This window comes from Patagioenas fasciata, chromosome 1 (genome assembly GCF_037038585.1).
Source record: "Patagioenas fasciata isolate bPatFas1 chromosome 1, bPatFas1.hap1, whole genome shotgun sequence".
Taxonomy (NCBI): Eukaryota; Metazoa; Chordata; class Aves; order Columbiformes; family Columbidae; genus Patagioenas; species Patagioenas fasciata.
Window position 1 is genome coordinate 188392577 of NC_092520.1, and position 22413 is coordinate 188414989.

General features: G+C 42.3%; 1 protein-coding gene across 1 annotated transcript; it reads left to right on the forward strand.

Moving 5' to 3' along the window:
- The first annotated feature begins 216 nt into the window (after window positions 1-216).
- On the forward strand, window positions 217-19777 carry CAV1 (caveolin 1). The gene is made up of 3 exons (XM_065846741.2): window positions 217-392; window positions 1300-1464; window positions 17416-19777. Exons 1-3 carry the CDS (start codon window positions 363-365, stop codon window positions 17755-17757), a joined length of 537 nt encoding a protein of 178 aa, XP_065702813.1. The 5' UTR covers window positions 217-362; the 3' UTR covers window positions 17758-19777.
- Window positions 19778-22413: the final 2636 nt, after the last annotated feature.

Below are 22413 nucleotides of genomic sequence, written 5' to 3' on the forward strand. Positions count from 1 at the left end.
GGCAGAGCCGAGGGCACCCCGTCCTTGTCGTGTCCCTGGCCCTGTCGTGTCCCTGTCCTCACACACGGCATGGCCCAAGCATCCGGGATCAGGTCCGCCCGCCTCCAGGTTGCCGGGGCAGGGCTGCTTTGCCCTCCCACCCCCGGCGGCTCCCAGCCGCGTTGCGATATGCCGGGCCCTACCGCGGCTTGTCATCCACCCCAGCCAAAGGCAGGGAGCAGCCCCTGGCCGGCCGCCAGCCGTCTCCCTCCCAGCTACCTCCCCCTGGCCGGCCGCTCCGCAGAGCGGGATCCTCCTGCCTCCGGTCCTACACGTTATAGCGCAGAAACCCACGGCAGAGCCGCCAGCCAGCCCGGGGCAGCATGTCCGGTACCAAATACGTAGACTCGGAGGTAGGACCGCCGTGGAGACGGAGCCAGGAGGCTGCGAGCAGCCCCGCTGGTTGCCCCGCCGCCCTCCCGCCCGGCGCTGAGTACCTGCAGCGGCTCGGCACCCCGAGCTTCGCGCCCGCTGCAGCGCCCCAGACCCGCAGAGGAGCGGGGCGCGGGGGCAGTTCGGCGGCGGTACCAGTGGTACCAGCGGCAGGCGGGGAGGGCGGACAACGGGGCGTCTACGGCAGGGACAGTGGGGCAGAGCCACCCGGGGGCTTGTCCCTTGCGGCCGGGCCGGGGCCGCGGTGCGGACGCCGTGGTGGCAGCCGTACGGTGAGGGCAGTATACGTAGGGCGCTTACGGCGAGAGCGCCGGGATAAAGGGGGCATGGTGATGGCCGTGCGAGGAGCGCGGTGTTGTGAGTACAGTACAGTGAGGACAGTACGGTGAGGGCGTTGGGGTGGTTTGGGCACGGTGAGGGCGCACTGGCTCCGGTCCACGCGGAGGGCTGTATAGCAAGGACAGAGTGGGGAGGGCAGGATGGGGAGGGGGCTGTGTGGGGACCCCCGGCCGCTCCCCGCGCTGCCTATGGGGGCCTCGGCGGCGCTCCGCTCTAGGGCAGCGTCGCGGAGCAGGGCCGGGCGCGGGTGGTGCGGGGCGTGTGGGGCGCGGCGGGGCGCGGGCCAGGGCCGCCTGGCGGCGGGAGCCGGTGCCGTGCCTGGTGCCGCGGGGGTGTGGTGTGCGCCCTGCGGCCGCAGTTAAATAGCCGGGGCGAGAACTGCCCCGCAGCGAGGCATCCACTGCTCCGCGGGACCCGGGGCCGCCCCCCCCAGCCCGCCCTCCTGCGCGGCGCTGCCCTGCCCTGCCCTGCTCAATCCTCCCCTCCCCTTCTCGGTTCTGCCCTCCCGCTCTCCCTCCCTCTCCGCAGGGCTTTCTGTACACGGCGCCCATCAGGGAGCAGGGCAACATCTACAAGCCCAACAACAAGATGATGGCAGATGAGCTGAACGAAAAGGCGGTGCACGACGTGCACACCAAAGAGATCGACCTAGTCAACCGAGACCCTAAGCACCTCAACGACGACGTGGTCAAGGTGAGGGGGACGAGGCGGGACGGGACGAGGGGTGATGCCCTTTCCGGGCAGCTGTCTGTCCTGCCGAGGCAAAGTACACGGGCACTGCCAGGGCGACCGCAGCCGGCGAAACGTTTCCCTCCACCTGCTGCAAGAGGGAAAGGACCGGGGGGCGTTTCGAAAATTGTCTTTTTTAAAGAGAGAGGGTGCAGGAGAGAGGCGGGCAGCGCTGCAGGGCAGCTCGGTGGAGCTCCTTGCAGAGACGGGTCGCATCCTCCCTCGGGCTGCCCGTGCTCTCCCGGCCGGCAGCGGGCCGGGCTGGGGAACCCAGCCTGCGGCGGCCCTCCGGAACAAGGGGCGTCCCGGTGCGGAGCTCCTGCAGCGGTGTGCCGGCAGGTCAGCCCTGCAGCTGGGACGTCGCTCCCGGGACTAGGGGAGCGGAGGCAGGAAAAGTTTTGTGACCTTATGTAACACCGGCAGAGAGGTTTTCCTTCCTTCGGGCACGTATAGAGGCAGGGAAGGGAGCTGGTACCAGATCAGTGCAGTCTGAGCTTGCTGTGCTGCTGGGCATGGCCTGCGGGAGAGATCGTGCTCCCTAAGTCAAGTGGGTGAAAAATCAGAGGTCTTCGTGGACGTTTGGATTTGTTTCCTTGTTTTGTTTTCCTTGGTATTTTTCCTTCCTGCAAGAAATGAAAAAAAGGAAATAAGATAAGGAAAATCTAACTGTGCCCTTGTCTGGATTTTTTGTTCGGATTTTTATGATCAGAGCTTCGACAAATCAGGGTTGATGGACATTTTTGCTTGAAGTCACTTTGGTCAGAAAAAATAATAGTGATTGTTTTCCTCCTAGCAGATGAATTTTATACTATGCATGTGAAAATTGAGGATGGTGTCATCTGGGCTTGTCAGAACCTAGGAAAAATGGGAGTTGCCCAGCTGCCGTGGGTGTCTTAAGCCACTAACTGGCTTTTTAGTGTCCAGTAGAGTCCGAGTGTGTGCAGTTCACCATGTTTTTTGGTCAGTAAGTGCCATTACTGAAAAATAGAAACATTTTATTGTTTCCAGAGAATCAAAAAGTTGAACTCTGGTTCCTGAATGTATGTCAGTAAAATGATTTATGTTATGTGCAGACAATATAGCAAGGTCCCAAGTAACCTCAGATTCCACTGATTTCAACACAATTTGAAGGTGATTAATATGACCAGCCATTATGCTGGGTCAACACTAAGAATTATCGCTTGGAGCAGGCTGTATCTTTAAGGAACCATTGACTGTTTTGCCATTTAGAAAGAAAAGGCATGAAGTTTTTATTTGTTTAGGAAAAAAAAAATCATCTGTGTACCTATTGGCACAAATTTTCCGTCAAAATGGTTGATTTTTAAAAGGAGAGAACAATTCTTTTTTTTTTCTCCTACCCATGGAAGAGCAGCTGAATAGACAGCTGAAGAATGAGACTGCCTCATGTCTTATTGCGTACATCAACAGAAGAAGTCCCCAAAGCAACCAGACCTTCTGAGGATGAGTCATAGCCCCCAAGCAAGCGGAATCTGGGTGTCCACGAACTTAGCTAGGGAAAGAAAGATCCTACTGGGAAAAAAAAGGAGACCACTGATGGAAAAAACTCCTAACGGACTTGAAAGAAACTGAAGAGTACAAAGCCCATCCTGCCCTCTCTGCCTCCCACAGGGGCAATGATTAAGAAAATTTGTTACATCAAATCATCCAAAAAAGGATGAAAAGTAAGAATTATAGGAATAGAAAAACAAGATTTTTGGGTTTTCTTTTTGAAATAACTGTGGACAAACACATTCATTGAAAACAAGCAAACAACCAGAACACCAGTACCAACTTTGCGTCATCAGGAGAGCTCCTGGTAGTGCACGTAGTCACATCAAGACACAGGAATGTATCAAAATGAACTTGATGTTAGCCAGACAGTATCTATTTTGCATCATAAAACCAGCAGCATTTGTAAAAAATGAGAACATTGTAAAGTAGCAGTGTTCTCTCTTGTTACAAAGATAAATAAGAACTGCTTTGATTTTTATGAGTATTTTATGGATAGGTTCAGCCTGAAAAGTAGAGAGAGGAATTTTCCCACTATTTGAGTTTATTTGGACACTGCTTTCCAGTTCAGCTTGTTAGAAGTAGCTGTGAAGTTCAGACTCAGTACCCAAGTGACAGGCTCAGATTGGGGTGAGGATGCACACATTCAGTTACTGCCTTAGATATCAGTCTGTGATCCTCTTCTGTCATGTATCTGCCCTTACTTTAGTTTTAAATCACCCAGGCAGAATTTAAAAAATACACTTGTACAACAGAAGGAGTCCCCATTCTCAGTCAGCTACTGAAAGAGAAAAAAAAAGTGTTCATTGGTATTGTAAGCCAGAAGTACGGTTCAGGCTTAGCTCAGTTTCGTTTAGAGCTGTTGCATTTTTCTAGATTCAGAACCTTCTGCTTTTTACCCAGCATTTAATGTATTTCTTGCCACTTGACTATGAGGCACAATAGCATGGAAACTGGGGACAAATCAGTCAGCCATGAAATAGAAATGATTAGACAGAGAACGAGGAATCTGCTCTGTAAGCAGCTCTCTAAAAGGCCTCAGTGTATCTGCATTCAAATACTTCCCATGGCACATTTAAAAAATAACCCTTGCTTGTGAGAAGCAAGAGACACATTCCCTTGATGTGCAACACACAGCATCTGCTCAGCTTCCTCTGCAGCAGGTACAGGGTGCAGGCAGCAATGTCATAGGGATCCAGGCAAGAGGGAGAGACCTGATCGAGATCCTTGTATGAAAACTAGATGCATGGAGCAGCTTTATACTTAAATTACTGGTAACCGTGACTTTGCTTATGGTTTATCTTCAAATGAGCTACCAAGTGGAAGCTAAGTGCTGGAAGGTTTCCAGAAAAGTGGGGCAAATTACTGGATTTCTGTTCACAGAAGGATGGAAATGAGGCCTTACCTAACCTGAGGTCCACGGACAACGGAGTTGGCAGCTCTGTGCTGGAGGAAGCACGATGTAGCCAGATGACCAGAATTTCCTTCCTGTTCCAATTCCTTCAGCGGGGAGCAGGAAGGAAGGAGTTTCTTCCTTGCACGGCTGTTCTCGTGCGTCACCTTGGCAGGGGGAGAACGTGCAATGGTGGTCCCATGCCTTGAGTCATTGGCTTGTGAAGTTGGCTAGTCCTGCAGGAGTCAAGGAGGGAATGTGGCGAGGAAGAAACAAGCTCTGTGCAGCTGGGAGCTTGCTGGGAGTCATGCTAGTGATTATACAGCTATTTTGCCTCACAGTTGTATCTATTTCATATGTCTTTCACTGGATGATTGTACTGTTGGACTTGTGTCCCACAGTTTTTGTTTACATGTGATGCCACACAACAAACAGGATAGCTGTTTGTTTCGTTTTGTTTTCCCCTCATTCGTTCCCTGATGACCCAGGACTCCCATGAAGGTGCCTGAAGTTCAGCCTTTGCTGTCCCTGTTTCCCAAGACAATATTTGTGTTTTCCAGAGTATGGCTAAATTACAGCCTTCCAACTCTTTGGAGTTCAAAGTTTCTCAAAGTATCTGTGGTCACGTCTGCACAATGTTTACCGAATTTGGGAGAAGCAGAGGAGAGACCCAATGTTCTTGCAGCGTGCACTTCTCAGCACTTCCGTGTTCCGTGCTCAGGGTGGGGATGGACTTGCCAGCCCTGCAAAGTCTGCTCCTTTGGGACTAGTGAGGACCAAATGTGCAGGCACATCTGCAGCCAGATTACAGTTTTTTCCGACAGTGTTGTGCCAGGAAGAAAGGCCTGTGTCTGGCCTACCATCTAGAACATAATTATTATTTTGTTTCAAACAAGTGGTGTCTATCTGCTGTTTGTTGCATAAGAGTGCTTTTCTCTCTGGAAAAAAATTCCAGTACTTGGCTAGAGATGTAAGGACGCAGAGCTTTTGTACCAAGTTTTAAACAGTTATGTATTCGTGCCTTCCACTTAAAGCTACTCACTGCAAGGAAAAGTCTGGAGTTTTTAGCTGGATGTTGACAAATACCATAACATCCTTACATAGGCATTAGGAAGGAAAGCCCTACTCAGACATTTTAAAGCCATTTACACTTTCTGCCCCTTTCTAATTAAGCAAACAAACAAACAAACAAAACCCACAAGATTTTGAAAAGAAAACAAAAACAGTTTGCCATTTTATTTAATCCTTCACAATTATGGTCCCTCACTGTTGTGCTGAGCTCGGTGTAAGTGAAACAGAGAGGTGAGCAGGCAGAGCACTTCCCATCTCCACACCTGAGAACCTCCTGGAAGGGAAGCAGAAGTCATCCCCTGCTGTTTCCAGATGGGAGGGCTAAGGGACTGAGGGCTACCACTCTGATGTGACAGCAGGCATCAGCCTGGGAGGAACATAATTCTGCTCTTCAACATGGTAAACCATAAGAAAAGGTGCTTTTTCTGAAACAAGGAATTAAATGAATTTTAATGCAGACTCCTTTCATTGCTTTCAGGTGTTGCTAAAAGTCCCATGAAAACAGGTAAATATATAAGTTGATAAATATATGAATAGAAATGTGCCTGTGTGTGTTCTAATCCAAGCCTATCATCTGGACCCTTGCTACGGGCAGTGGTGGAAGACAGATACCTCTGGAGCCAGGCTCACATCACAGAGTTCAGGCCTAATCATAGGACAGAAAGAGCAGTGCTTTCAAAGAGTGTGTTTCCCTCCATTGATCGCATATGTAGCCTTGACATGACACCTTACTTTTACACAAATGCTTTTAGATTAAATAATTCTTAATCTTTGTTTCATATTAATGTCCAGCCGTGGGTTTTATATTTAAAATGCAAGAATATTCAAATGTTTGACTTTGGTTATCCACATGCTACAATTCTGTTTCAAATATTTCATCCAAAGCTAGTGTGGGAGTGAGAAATTAAGACCTGCAGTCATTACGAATGTCAGTTTATATGAGGACTGAGCAAGGCCTTAGAGTTCTGAAAAGCAGTTTTCTTTCACAGGCATTAGGACTTCCCAGACATGGAATTTCTGAGTGTCCGTAAGATTACAGATAATAATAGCATTTGTTATAATGAAAGCATCTTTCTCAAAAAAATGTGTTTGCATTTAAGCTCATAGTATTATTAAAGCCTTATGCATGGCCTTCTTGCTTAGCATGGTGAACATGACTCATAACTCCATAGCAAAATGTTCATTAGATGGCCATGGGGACAGAGCCAAGGATTCAGCATGGATGTTCCTTTTGTTAGAATTTATTGGATGCTATCTTAGATTCAGAGGAAACAAATAATATTAATTTCTGTTAAATTCAACAGACTTCAGTAATACATTAGAAAATTTTAAGAATATGAATTAATTTTAGATTTTTTTAGCCCAATATATGGTTAGAAGTACCATCTTCTGTTGCAGAGAGTATGGACATGTAAAACTGAAGAAAATTATTAAAATCCAAAACTCTCCAGGGGAAAGAGGGATAAATGTATATAGTAGAGTGATCTACCCATGAGGTCCCCAGTGAGAATTTGATCTTTGTTTTATTTTAAGCAACAGAGAGAAGAAAATGCAGATAAACTTAAATGATTCCATAAAACTTGTGATCTCTAGAAAACTGAAGCAAAATATAGTTCTGAACCAAGATAAGTCTGCATTTCCCACAGCTCTCAAACATCCTTGTAATAAACAGAGTGGGGTGAAATCTACATTGGCAACTGATTTTTTGAGCTTTTTGATCTAGAACTACCATATTTCTTTTCTTTTCCAGACAAATGGCAGTCATAGAAACCATCTTGGACTAAAAAGGATTTGTCATCTTTAAGATTAAATAAAAGTTATGCTATTAAATTTAATTTATTGGGGAGGCAGGTTTAACTATTAGTCTCTTTAAATTTTTCTGGCAGGTTTCTTATGAAAGTGTCTTTTGATAGTTCAGAACAAACTTTGAATTTTATGCAATATCATGCTTGTCAGAAATTATGTCATCAGATTAGCAATCAAAAGGACAAATAGTTTCAGTACCACCATCCCCACTCTAATGAGCACATTGCTTGATAAAACTTGCACTCAATTTTTTTCAAGACTGTCAAGGAGCTGTGCTATAGATCTTAATGGGGCTGTACAATGACAGGGTTTGTCCATAGTCTTCTATTTACCTGGCCCATGCACTTTATTTTCAAATAAATGGGAACTGAAGAATTCATCTTCATAGATAAGAAGTGAGAAGATACTCTCACAGCTGAAGGTGAAAGCATCACATTCCCTGTCCAGACTCCCACTGTGCTGAATTCATACTCGGAGTTCCAGAAAAGCCTAAGGAAGTTTCATAGAGGGATTGCAACACTTCCTCTGTCAAGTTTGAAATCCCTTCTTGGAATTTGAGCAAATGCTACAAGAAAAAAAAAAACAGTGTTCCTTCAAGATGAGGTTAATATCTCCTGTAGACCTCAGCCATGAAGTCTCCTGTTATTTTATGAAGTCCAACTTCATGTACCTCTGTTCCTAGTGCAGTTTAGGACAAGATCAGAACTGCAGACTAAAGATATCATTGTATTTATGAAACATTAAAGAAATAGCTACCTTGTATTTAGAGACCAGTAATTTAAGATTTTGTATAGGAAAGACCACCTTCTAACAGGAGAAAAGCAGAGGTAATTTTTTTAAAAGGAATGGAGAGGCAGCTAGGCATTGCTGCTCACTCACCATCAGCAAGAAGCATATTCAGGTAGAAATGTGAGAAAAGGTGAGAACAAGTTAAACAGATTGGCTAACAAGAATTGCCGTGGTTAACAGAAATGTGTTTGTGGGTAGTATACCTACTTCAGATTCTCCTCTCCGTAGACTCCCTTTACGAACGATAAAGAGAAAAAATTGTTTTCCACAGCTAAAGCACACTGCAAAGCTGCCTGTCTCTCTCCACACACTACGAGAGAGTCTAAGGTCACTATATTTCCTTTTCCCATTAGTGCCTAAATTTAGGACAGGTGAAGCTAGAGCAAGCTCTAAAAAGTTATACATAATAGGAGTTTATTACCTTAATATCAGGTCTGTAAACCTGCATCGAGGGCAATATAATAATATGATATAAATAATGTATAAAATAAAATGTGAAAATATTATATAAAATCTGTTTACATGGTAACTTCACATTTGTCAATATTTCTGGATTTTTGTTAGCTCCGGGCCACACTGGAATCAATAAAATAATTCCTATTATCTTTAGCGTAGTCAAAACTTCACCTCAATGTTCTCGCTGATGAATATACTTCTTTAAACATAGAGATGGACAGACATATGCGAATGTACATACAGATGTACCTGAGTTCTTTGCTAGAACAGCTGTATCCAGCAAGGAATTGGGGAACATGTAACAAATAATGAAATGAAGAAAGCTTCTTCAGAGTTTCTTTTTGGGAAAACTGCTACAGTCTCCCAGTTTCCAGGGAGGAAAACAGCCACGTTTTTTTTTTTTCTGACTGCTTACTCTGACAACATCCATGTATTTTTCAAGGAACTGGCTGACATGACATCCCCACCTGCGCAGGAAGTCTCACTGTGTTTCAGAGGAGCACAGGTGTCTCCTGGAGACTGATAGTCTTTCCTTCTGCTGGACTGTATGGAAACAGGACAGGCTTCAGGAAGAGATCTCTGGAGAATGCCCGGTTGCTCCAGTGCTGACACATTGGCATCAGTTGCTTTTTCCTCACGAATACTTCCACTGATTTTGAGGAGCCTGCCTATCTGATAAAACAAAGCCCATCGCCAGGGCTTTTCTGATATGTAATCAGTAACTCAGCATGGGCAGGGAGCAGGAGGTTGTTCTCTCAGTAATTAGTAGGAAATTTCTTTTTGGTTATTTTCGTCAATTTTCACTTTGTGAAATGGTGACCTGCAATCACAACCTATTTCTAAGTCATGGCTTTATTTAAATTGTTCACAATCCATTGGAATATTTGTTATGTATGCAGTAGGGGTCAATCCTGACTGGACTGGTTTTCTTTTCTGGCTGAGAAAAGTGTAGTCCTTCAAATCTACTTTCCAACACGAATATCTTTGTTTATTAAATCATTGTTTGCTTTTCTGGGATACTCTGTAGTGCACAGGAAAGATTCACTATATCTATCACGACATCTGCCAGAAGAACTCACTTTACTTGCCATATTATGGAAAGCAGGCACTGGTAGACAGGGAATGTAATGCAAATTCATTGGTCAGTTTGAACAAGTAACTGGGGTGAAACAGTTCTGCTTACTTGTTTAGAGTTTAATTTGCCTTGAAATTGCTTGTCATTTTCCTGCATTTAACCAGCTTTACACAAAACTATGGTCCTAGCCACCTGCACTTATGGCACCTCTTTTTTTTGTTGATAGGAATGAGCCCACTGATCTGGCTAGTGCCCAGAAGAGCAATGTGCTCTGAAGGCAGAGTTCAAGGCTGATGGGCAGAGCCTCATCGTGCTGTAACCCAGTCTAGAGGGGCTCTTGGGGTTCCCTTGTTAGATGCTTGCCACCATACCAAGAGTCAAGCTGATTTATTGCCTTGTGGTGGAACTTTTCCCGTCTCTGGACACTGCTGGATGTTCATGTTTTGTAGTCACCCATGATATAGCCTGAGGCTCACATGAATATGCTGGAATAGAATAAGTTTTACCTTAATAACACACCTGACAGCACCTAATGTTTGCTGTTGAAAACAATTATTAGTGAGGAAGTAGAACATCTAGGCATCGTGAAGCTCTGTGTTTTCAGGAACAAAGTGCCAGCTTCTCCACTAACTGCAGGCAAACATTTGCTAAATGGAGATTACACAGCTCTCTTAAAAGGGTGAATGATTTTTTTAGAGTAGAAACAAGTGAAAACACTGTTCAGGTTCCTATAATCCCATGCAACCAAGCCATGGCTGTGCATCTTCAGGGAGAGCACTGGACCCCTTTGCAGTGGTGGCAACCAAGCGTCCTCCCCTTACTCTTTCATGTAGACCTGGCAGCCATGAGGTGCTACTGTGTGATACACAGCACACTTTCAAAATAGTGCAGTCTGTTGGTGTCTGGGAAGGGAGAGGAGCAGCTTTACCCCTAGGAGTCCCAACACCTCCCATGCTCTTTCCCTTAGATTCAGTAGAAACAACCTAATATGCTTTTTCATCATTTTCTGATAAACCATGGTAGTGGTCAGGAAGACAAGCACTAGCAGATGTAGTAACATGATATTTCAAAGGGTCAGGGAAATATTTAGATGTGTAGCTGATATCACTGATTTAACAGAATGATCGTGATCTTATTGCTTAGGGGATTTTTTGCTTCTACTGTGATACTTTCGTTTTCCAAGCACCGTAACTGTCAGTTTCAAAGTTTCAAATAGTATGTGGAAGTACACAAGCAAATAATGATCTCAGGTGCTCATGCATTTTCCAGTTTTCAATAACATGCACCACAGTCTTCTCCAAAGTTAGTGGTGCTGCACCTGTCCAGAACATCACCTCCCAAATGTGACTCATGATCTTTTATACATTTTCTTCTGATGAATGTTTCTTTAAAGGAAATGGAATGCGTTGGGAAGTTTTACAAATTGCATTTATCACAACAGAAAAAAGAACATGTGTGGGTTTTTTTCTATGTGTCTGTTTTAAGTCTTACAGGGACACAAAACAATCTGGTGAAACAATATTATACTTACAGTCTTGGTATCAGGAGAAAACATGACTAAAACCAGCAAAGGGTGAACAGTAAAGAAAGTTTCCATATTATGTGCTAAAAATGTAAAAAAAAACCCAACCAACCAAACAAACAAAAAACAAAACAAAACAAAACAAGCTAGCTTGTGACTCCTTCTTATAGAAATATCTATTGAGACTTGACTATAGCCCTGGTCTGGCAGAGCATGTAAGCACACTGATATCAGTGGGACAGTTCACATTTTTCAGGTTGTGTGCATATTCAAGTAGTTTGCTTGACTGGAAATATTAGTGATCAATCAAGAGAGATCCAGTAAGGATCTAAGCATCTTTTCATTGACTCCAAAGGGTGTTGATGGCACTCAAAAATGTAGACATCCTCAGTGCTTGTTTGGGTTCCTCGTCAGTGGAGTAGCGGTGGTGCCTGCCCATGCGAACACGCGGCTACCACACTTGCAGGTTTAACTAATTATAGCTGCAATCACAGAAATGTAGATAAGGTCAAAGCCCCCATAAAGTGCTAATGGACTTCATAATTTTTTCTGATAGCCTTCACATGGTAAATTTTTCTATGTAATGGATATTACAGACCTCAAAAAACAAACTTCTGAGGAGAAGCACAGCTGTTAAGTAGACAATTTGAGGTTGGCATATAACTCACTTTTCCAGCCTGCCAGGTTTTGATACATAGGAAATAGAGTGGCAAGGTCAACAGGTCAACTATTTTAATATATAAAGCTTATATCCTTGAGTCAGCTGAGATTTTTTAGAAAAAACAGTAACTTCACAATGCAAAGCTTTTTTAATTAATAGGTTTTTTTCTTTAAACAGACTTTGAAAAAAGAAGACAAATTCCCCATACCATTTCCTTTTCTTGTAAATAAATCTCTTTTAGAATCAAAGCAGGTTCCTTAATTTCCTGATACATGTTTAATAAACATATGCAGAGCAAAAGAAGCTGTGGTAATTCTCATAGCAGAATCAGACAAAAGCTTCAATCAATGTAAAAACTTGCTTTACCAAACTGAATAGTAGGAAACAAAGAATAGCTGAAGTCAGGAAGTGTATTGTAGGCATGGAACAGTAGTTGATAGTGTTTAATAGCTTTGGCTGAAACAGAAGGCCATAGCAAGTTATGAGCATCCTTTGGAGGGTCAGAACAAATTTCCTTTACTTCTCTCCTGTCACAAGTGAACGTGCTTGTATTTTCATTAGCTTTACAAATAACTGACTGTGATTTCACAGGACACCCTTAGAGCTCTAGAGGAACAAACTGCATGCTGAACATGCAATATGCTGAACGAGACTGGTGCCTAACCTAAGCATGCCTTTATGTAGATAAAACAGAGTTCCTCACAGATCTACGTGCACGTGATGCTTTGGCAAAAGTGGCCTTGAGAACAATACCCTAAAAAAAGGTATCTTATCCTTGCAAGCCAGTTAGGTTCATTTCCAGAAATTAAGAGTGTCCTTCTTCTCTAGGGTCATATTTCTGGCCACTTCTCTTTCTCCTGTCAGTCCTATTTTTACTTAGTTCAGTTGGACTCTCGTTATCAGTCTGATGGCACTCACCGACAGCAAGTGCTACTGAACTAAAAGCCAGAGGAGAGTAATAGGAGAGTGTGAGGAGTGAGAAATCCAAGTGATGTAATGTAACCTATAGCAAGGCAAAATGCATCCAGTCACCTATTCCTGGTCCCTGTGAGTGAAAAACAGGATCTTTCATGGGAGTGGTTCAGTGCAGGAAGAATCTGGGTGATATCTCAGTTCCTGCAGTGTAAGGACTTATCTCTACTGCCTGAACAGTGAAACAAATAGAGCATTTCGCAGCCAGTAGATCTGTACATGATCTGTTAGCAGTTGAGAAGTAGAAGAGCCCAGATTACCTCAACTCTTTGCCTGTCTTTATTTAGACTGTATGCTGCTGCAGGTAAGTCTGGTTTTGGACAGCACCACAAATCACAGAATCACAGAATGTTAGAGATTGGAAGGCACCTCAAGAGATCATCTATTCCAATCCCCCTGCCGGAGCAGGAACACCTAGATGAGGTTACACAGGAATGTGCCCAGGCGGGTTTTGAATGTCTCCAGAGAAGGAGACTCCACAACCTCCCTGGCAGCCTGTTTCAGTGTTCTGTTACCCTCACTGAGAAGAAGTTTCTTCTCAAATTTAAGTGGAACCTCTTGTGTTCCGATTTGAACCCATTACCCCTTGTCCTACCATTGTTTGTCACCGAGAAGAGCCTGGCTCCACCCTCATGGCAGTCACCCTTTATATATTTGTAAACTGAGGTCACCCCTCAGTCTCCTAATGTTCATGTTCATGTTCCAGTCAAAGCTGGACTCTCTTGACATGTATATAATTTCACAACATTATTACAACTTTAGGGAGATGACAGCTTCATTTTGACTCTGTACTCATCTGAGAGTTTTTAGAATTGCCAGGCTGTTTTTCTGATCTTTCACTCTCAAGTTCAGTTTGGTCTCTTCCTTATTCAAAGTAGAGCAATGTGGAACAGGGGACTTGAGGAATAATGAAATGGGAAAGATACGGCTGTGGTTCCTATAGCACCATCTATTCAGCTTCTGTGCATTGGTAGAAACATTCCAAGAGCTGTTCAAATTGCTCCAAGGAAGTAACCTTTTGACAATTTTTGGTTACATGAATATACCACTATTATAATCTCACAGACAGATTGATTCCTGTGTACTTTTAGGACAACTGTGTATGACTTGAGCTGGGAAATCCTGGCCAAAGATATATCATAAATGTTCTAATATTAGCATAATCTCCTGGAATGAGGACAGGGCTCTCCATCTGGAAATGTTATATGGCATGATTCTTCTGTCAGCTCCCCATGGAGCTGAACAGAACTCCTTGAATGTCTTGGAGCACACAACAGACTAAATGCATTAATGAGAATCACGCTTACAGAAATTTCACTCCTTGCTTGTAAAACAAATGAATTTACTGGCTTCTATTTTTCAGTAAAACATTCATTATCATGAATTGTTTTGAAAGAAATCGAATAACAGGCCAGTTTTACTATCTATTTTAAAAGTCTAGGAAATTCACATTAACCTATACTTTCTCTTTGCATGCCAAAAATACACTTTGCTGATAAAAATAGGTCGCACTCAGCTAAATTAAAGATGTAACCATGAAAAGGCTGATGAAGCTCAGTGTAAGCTTGCTTTCCTGCTGGGTTTATTGGCCAGTTAAAAAAAAATACAAGAGAGATTCTTCCACAACTGAACTGAAAACTAAGACTTTAGGCATGACCTTGGGTAGTCCTCATTGCATTGAACAGCTGTATGGTGCCTGTGTGCACAAACTGGCTCTGCCAAGGATCACAGCATCAACAAGTGGGAAGCACGCAATAAATTGTCCGAAGTTTTACTATAAGAGGGCTATGCTCAACCATGTAGTCTTCATATAGTATCATTTTTTGAGAAGCGACTTCTTTTTTCTGAAATAATTTTGGGTTTTCCCATCATCTACCTATCTTTGTTATCTGATTTTGAGGCAAAAGTTGATAATAAGCCATTTGCTTTGAAAATGAGCTGCCATGGGACACGGGCTACAAGGAAAAGCTTGCTTTCGAGTAGCTGCAGAAACATATAATATAAGCATGTTTGCTTGTATATTCCAAAAAGAAAATACAATTGCCCCATGAACTCAGGTGTACATTTTTGCAACTTGTATAGTCAGTTGAATAAGAATTATTTCAGTGAACAATATGCACATGTTTAAATCATCTTAATAGGTTTTTTTGTGTGAATGGATGTGAGTTAGATGCCATCAGCAGGAGGTATTGTTAATATTGACTTCCCAATGTATATATCTACAACCTTCTCTTCTTTCCTAAAATTCTGTGACTGATAAAAGCACATCTGATTGCTTCATTTAATAAAAAGATCACAATACATCCAGGAAAGTTTCTTGCTCTGTCTTACTAGACTGCAGCTAACATTTAATGGCTCTTTCAAGTAATTATTTTATGGCCAATGTACTTCAAAAAGCTATTTTTTTGTCAGTTGTTTAGTCCCCAAACATGAACTTTTATATCTGATGACGGCATAATGAATGTAGGGAGTATATTGTTGCCTGAGATGCCTTTCCCAGAATCAGAGATATTTTCACCAGAGCTTCAATGTTGCACCTGCTGAAATTACTGAGCCCAAATAATTTCCAACTTCCTGTGAACTCAGTGGTGAATGTAGTGTATTTTTTTATGGTGTCTTTAGACAGTGATTTCAAGGAAAACTGTTTCCTAAGGTTTGTACTAAAAATTCATACGTACAACCTACAGAAGCAGAAGTTATTTCATATGCATAGAACTATTGCAAAGAGAGCTATGACTCAAACTCTCTTTTTGTTTTCTGTTTTTGTAGCTATTATTTAAAATTATGCTGTTCAGTTTCAGAAAGTCCAAACAAGCATTTGGTTCTGTACATCTTTGCGGACAAGTGCACAGCACTGAGATGTGTTTGTTGGGTATGTACGTAGCCAACACAAATTCTGCCATTGAGTTCTGTGGAGACAAAATTTCAACTCATTGCTGCCTTTAGATGTGATGATGATGGTGATGATGCATTCCCATCCTGAAGAATCATAGATCGCTTTCAGATCACCAGAGCCAGTTCAGAGTAGCAGATGAAGAGCAGAAGGTTTATAGTTTGTGTTGTCTGGTGTCCAGAGAGAAGCACTGGCAGACAGTGTTGGTGGCACAGCACAGAGAAGTCAGTGATATTTCAGCCCAGCAATAGGTTGAATTAAGCCAGCTGGATAATAGGCGTTCAAGGTAGTTAATGTCAGCTGACTCAGAAATTTCAGAATTTTGTTGTTTTTGTTGAAGAAACTGGAAAGTCCAGTTTTGTTTGGTTTGTTGGTTTTATTTTTGTAGTGAAATGGTAGCTTCTGTTTGGAGGCGATTGAAGACTCAACAGGAGAGAGGGAGGAGTTATTTCCCATTTTTATATAAATTTTAGATTAATAGAAGTGATTGTGAGCATTTTCCTACAGTATAAGCAATACTTCTACCTCCTTCCAGCGTGCTAAGGTACTGTTGCCTGAGTTTCTGAGGCTGTTGGCCCATGTCATGCTTACCCTGCTCCTGTAAATCTTCACTTACAGCAGCAGCAGCATCTCACTTTGGGATCCTGTCCCAGGAATGTGATTTCTTTTTTTCTTTCATCTGATTTAAACAGCCATTTAGTTTCTTGCAGAGGAATTGTGTTGTAATGTTCTCTTTCCTGTTGAATGCAGCACCTATACAATTGGTTGTGCTAGCTAAATTAAATATCCTGTATTGTGGGTTATGTCAAACACATTTGTGTGACAAGGAGCTGAACCATCATCGCAATTCTGTTAATTTTCTAATAGAAATGTTTTGACAATTAAGCTTCCTGAATAGCTCAGTATTTCAACAGAAAGCAGTAAAATATGCCTGCTGGAATGCACTGCTTCCTTAGGTGACTTTTTGAAAGATTTATGAATAGTTAAAAACTATGAAATATGTGGAAGAGTGTCTTCCTTCTAAATATTAATATGTTATCCTGCCCATGTCTTCCATGAACAGTGTTATCACATAAACAGTATAGGCTAGAACAAAATGGCTCTAATGTGAGGAGCCTCCTTGAGTTTAATAAGATGGAAGAGCTCCCTAACTCTTTTAGAGTAAGGAGGAGCTTGCTCTGCCTGATGCTGATCCAAATCCAGCATCTTACTTTTCAGTCAACTGACGACTATCTATGCCTGTTTCAAAGTGTGTATTTCAATAGCTAGCCTCATCATTTATTCACAGTCAAAATTCAGCAAGGCTACACAAGGAAGGATTGGAAAACTGGGGTGAATAAAACACATTTTATTGATGCATGCTTGAGGTGTGTAAAAAGCCGAGTAGTGACAGCACTTATTCCATTCATAAAGATGTGAAACAGTTACATCAGCCAATGAAAGCACGATTCTGTTCACCTGGTTTGTCCCTTAGGACTGTAAGAGATGAGGAAATTATATACAGTTTTGTGGACATCTCCATCTAGAAGTTAGATGTCTAATTTTGAGCTTATCATTAAGGCTCCCTGGTAGTCACTGGAAAAAAGATAGTTGCTGAAGATTCATGGCTTAAATGATGTGTTAAAATGCGTTGAATCATGTTGGGATGTAGGATGTACATGCTTGCGTGTTTTGTTGCAGGAGACCATTGCTCTTCAGAAAAGGTGTTTCTGGAATCCACCCTTGATGCCAACATCTGACTGACCTGACTTTGTGTTCTTTGCTGCAGATTGATTTTGAAGATGTGATTGCTGAGCCAGAGGGAACACACAGCTTTGATGGGATTTGGAAGGCCAGTTTTACCACCTTCACTGTAACGAAATACTGGTTTTATCGTTTACTGTCAGCAATCTTTGGCATTCCCATGGCTCTCATCTGGGGCATCTACTTTGCCATTTTGTCATTCCTGCACATCTGGGCAGTGGTGCCTTGCATAAGGAGCTACCTGATTGAGATCCAGTGCATTAGCCGCGTCTATTCGATCTGCATCCACACGTTCTGCGACCCACTGTTTGAGGCCATAGGCAAAATGTTCAGCAGCATCCGAGCCACAGTACGGAAAGAAATTTGAGGGACATTTCAAGGAGACCCATCAGCCTAGGAAGGGGGCGGGATTTTTGTGTTGTTTGGAGTGTTTTGGTGCCAGTTTTGTGTTTCCCAAAGCAAAGTACAGCAACTGGTGGTGGATATACTGGCCCAAAACAAAGAATCACTTGCTCAGTTTCTTTTTCTACTGTTTATTCTTACTGGACTACTTGCTTCGGGTATTTTTTCTTTTTTTTTTTTTTTTAACTTCAGTCTGCATTTCAAATTAACCTTAAATGGTTATTCTTCCCTGCCAGTTGCATATCATTTTGCTGGCTGCTCAGTTAGAGACTAAAGTGTTGTTGGATGACTTTTTATCTCACCCTGCATTCCTTGTGAGATAAATCCACAGTGATACTGAAGAACGACAAAAATGCTTTCCAACACTGTAAAGCCATTTGTTTTATTGTGGCCAAAGAGCACAGAGCTATTGAAGCAGAATGAACGTGACCAGCTGGCAGGTTTTAGCAGAATGTTCTTTTTCAATTGGATTGTCAGTTGACTGCAGCTATTTACAGTCATGGCCAGATATGGTGCACTATGAATAAATTAGTTAAGTAAAAAAATTAATTAACTAATATATGTCCTGAAAATCTAACACTTTATCAGGTTGGAGACATAGACACGTGAGAGCTTTTCATGTGCATAAAAAGCTTCAGTTGGTGCCTTTCTGTCACATTCTTTCTTGGAAGTTTGCATCCAGCCATTTCTCAACCTTTGCTAGGATTGCAGAAGCAAAGTGCAGTTGAGAACTCAAACTGGTCATTATGGGAAAGTTTTCCCAACTGTGACTTATAACACCTCCCTTAGAGAGCATTCAGGTGCTTATCTCATAGGCTTCTTTTGGTTTTGCAAAGTATTCGTATAAATGCATATTGCAGGTCTGCCAGAGATAACCCTGAGTTGCAAGAAAAAAGAAGGTGTGCCAAGCACAAGCCATATGAGGCCAAGGGGGGGCTGCCCGGAGAGAAACTTTTCTGTCAGCTTTCAAAATGTCCCTACCAGCAGCAGTCAGCATGCCACTAGTACATAGATTATTTTCAGGAGAGTTGATCTTTCCTGAGTCAAAACTAATCCATCACTAGAGGTGGTTTAGAAACTTTACACATTTGTGGGTTGTTTTGTTTGTTTTTAACTAAGCTGCAACATCAGGAAGTCTTAAAGGGAGGGTGTTGTGTGAAACTGCCATGTTGCAAAGTGCGAGGCCTAGAAAGCAAAGCCTTTGCGACATGTTGTGATGCTGTGACCTTCAGGAGCTTTTTGCCCTCACAATAGTACTGTGTTCAGAGACGCTCTCTGCATCCTCATATGGTTTGCCTGAAGCATTTGTAAAAATAGTTGTGAGGCTGATCAGCTTTATTGTAAACCAAGTTGGGGCCTGAGCCTGCTCCAGTTGGGATCTCCAGCAAACCACTTCTTGACCTCGGAAAGCGCAAGACTTTGCCCTTGGGATGAGCATGGAGCTGTCTGGTACACCTACAGCTTTTTTATTTAGCGCTGATCTTTCACATATTGCTTTACCTAACACAGGAGTGCCTTCGGTTCAATTTCTGCCAAAGCATTGAAAGCTTTAAGAAATGCTGCATTTTTTATTGGGGGAGGGAAAAGGGGAGAGGGTGCACAAAAAAATTACGAAGCTATTAACTACTATTGTTTGCATTTAAAACAGACACTGGTATGGATATAGTTTTATGTTTTTCTATGTACATAATGAAGAGTGTACTATTATAGATATTTTTCGGTATTAAAAACAAGCAAGATTGTAAACAAGAAATATTTTATCTTTTTATGAGGAAAATCATGCTGAAGATACCTTCTTGATACCTTACCATATAAACTGTATATCCTGAAAGATGTCTGTTCACTTAGAGTTATTAGCCCCTAACCCAAATACATTGCTGATCCAAGACATTTACATTGTTGTTATACGCTTACAGATATAACTGACACTTTTTTAAAATTCTGCATGTACATTAAAGACTACAATAAAAAGATCTTTAATGGTAGCTCCTGTGTGACTTGTTTTTCCTTGGAAGTCATGTAAAAAGTCTGATTTTATTAGAAAGAAAAGCCTAATATTTCTTGATACAGAAACAGAAAGTGGTGTCATTTGTTTCTCAAGAAAGAATGCACAAAACTATCTTGATTTGTGGTTCGAGATCTGACTCAGGAAGGTTCTTCCCAATAAAAAAGTGACATTTTTTCCCCAAGTAAATATTTTCTACTGCTAAAAAAAGTAGGCAGCAGGACTAGTGAATACAGCATTAAATAGGGAGCCTAGGCTTGTTTAAATGCTTGGTGTTCCTCAGTTTCCCTACATTTCAAGTCAGGATAATAATGTTTACTTATTTTGATATCAAATAAACAGAATGGTATCATAATATAGGTTATAGCTCATTTTACATAGAATAATTTGGCCATGCAAAATTCAGTCATAGATTGTCCCGATGATAGTTCCTCAGTCAAAGTTGTTTAAAGTTTTCTTTTTCAGTCCGGTGGAAACAGGATTGTTCCTAATAAAAGCTTATTAGCTTAAGCATTTAATGTATGGAAACAGAGGAAGGACAGCTTTTATCCAGCTGTGTATAGACCTAGCTTGTGACAGGACAGTTCTTTTCTATGGTGTTCCTGCACAATACCTGTCACACTGTTAAACTAGTACACAAAAGCCCAACAAAACAAGCTATTACATTTTGGCCTACAAATCTGTTCACCTTATTTTAATGTTCAAATGGCAGATAGCAGCTTAAGGTAGTCTGTCATATGTCCTTGGCTGTGGCTGGCCGCTTTACTTATCCTGTGGGTCACCAGTTCTTAAATAGTGCTGTTTAGCTTGAACTATTTTCCTTTGAATACTGTGAGACAACATGTGGGGGAGCTGAACACTCCAGTTAATGCCAGTTGGAGCACCCAATTTTTGAGAGAGTATGAACTGCCTGGCTGTGTGGTTGATCCCTCTGAATTTGCTTATGAACAGTGGACTAAAAGCAGAATATTTTTTTGAAATGAATTCATTGGAATTAATGACAAATCATAGGCTTTTATTAACGATGGAGAATTTCCATAGTTGCACTCAAACTATCTTTTGACCTTCTCTTATGTTAAGCTAGAACTGTTCTCCATTCAATTACTTAGAATGATAGAATAATTTGAGTTGGAAGGGACCCACAAGGATCATCAAGCCCAACTCCCGTCCATGCATATGACAACCCCAAAGTTCACACCATGCATCTGAGGGGGTTGTCCAATCGCTTCTTGAATACTGTCAGGCTTAGGGCTGTGACAGCTCCTGGCAGCCTTGACTGCCTCCCTGGGAAGCGTGTTCCAGCACTCCACTTGCTTTCATTGCCTTGTGCATCTGCTGCACCGTTCTTTTTCTCCTCATCTCCTAAGGAGGAAAGAGGCACAGAATAAAAGTCTTTGCTGAGCTATACACCTTTGCCATCTTCATTTGTGTCTTACAAACCTTAAATCTTTCACTTTGTGTTATCTGATACTGGGATACCATGTGATACAGGTTATGTTATTTCTATCTTGCTTTCTTTTATAGAATTTTAAAGTAAAATTTCAATTGTGTAGTACAACTGACACATCCTGTCTTCATGGTTCTTTCCTCTATTATGGCCTTCACTGGTAAAAAGCACACTGGTAAAAAGTTTTACATTTGATAACTATGTCAATACATAAATGCATAGTATTCTTACTAGATCTGTAACTGCTTTTACTAAGGACGACAAAAGTGGGAAGAAGGTGATTAGGCTCAGTAGCAGCCTGTGTCCTCCCTCATAGTCGAGACACATTTTAGTGTTGATTCAAGACACTGTTCACTAAAGGCCCTAGGCTCAGTGCCAGCAGGAAATTTGGGGTTTGTTCTGAGAACCTGAGTTTACATAACAGACACCTGAATTTCTGTGGCACATAATTGCCAGTAAAACTCATTAGGAGGATGCCCAGGTAACACCTACGCACTGCTGGGACCTACAAATGATGTTTTCCTCTAGCTGTCACCTTCTCCTGCAGGAGCAGGAGGTGATAGGTATTCTGAGGGATCACTAACCAGAGCTGAGAAATTATGTCATCCAGCAACTCACTCCTTGAGACAGAGAAGACTTAACCTCCTCTCTCTGCACTCCTAGGTATAAACTTAAGCTGCTCACTGCTCATTGTGCTGACTACTAGGGATCCAATTTTTATAAGCCCAGTTCTTCTCGCGTGCCATGCAGGAACTAACCATAGACCCCTGATGCAGTACAATGGCTTCCAGTAGGTGTCAGGTTGCCTTAAAGACACTTCCTGAGTCTTATGACACCATTATTGGTCCAAAGTCTTCAGAATCTGGATTTTCCCTTCTATCAAGCCATCATCAGTGCAGAGGGGAATAAAGGCATTATGGTCTCCAGTTCTAGCACTCCTCTCTATTTGTGTTTTCCATCTTGAAAGACTAGGGACTGAGGCTGTTTTCTGCAGACTGACAGGAACTTTCATGGGTTGTTTTGGCAATCAGTGATTAATTTAAGGCTGTCACAGCTGTGACTTTCTCAGATAATCACATTTCTCACTTTATCCAGGATATGGGGTACCCCTACAGCACATCTAGGCATTAATAATATTTTCCTGGCTGTTTTTTCTGAGCTACAAAATG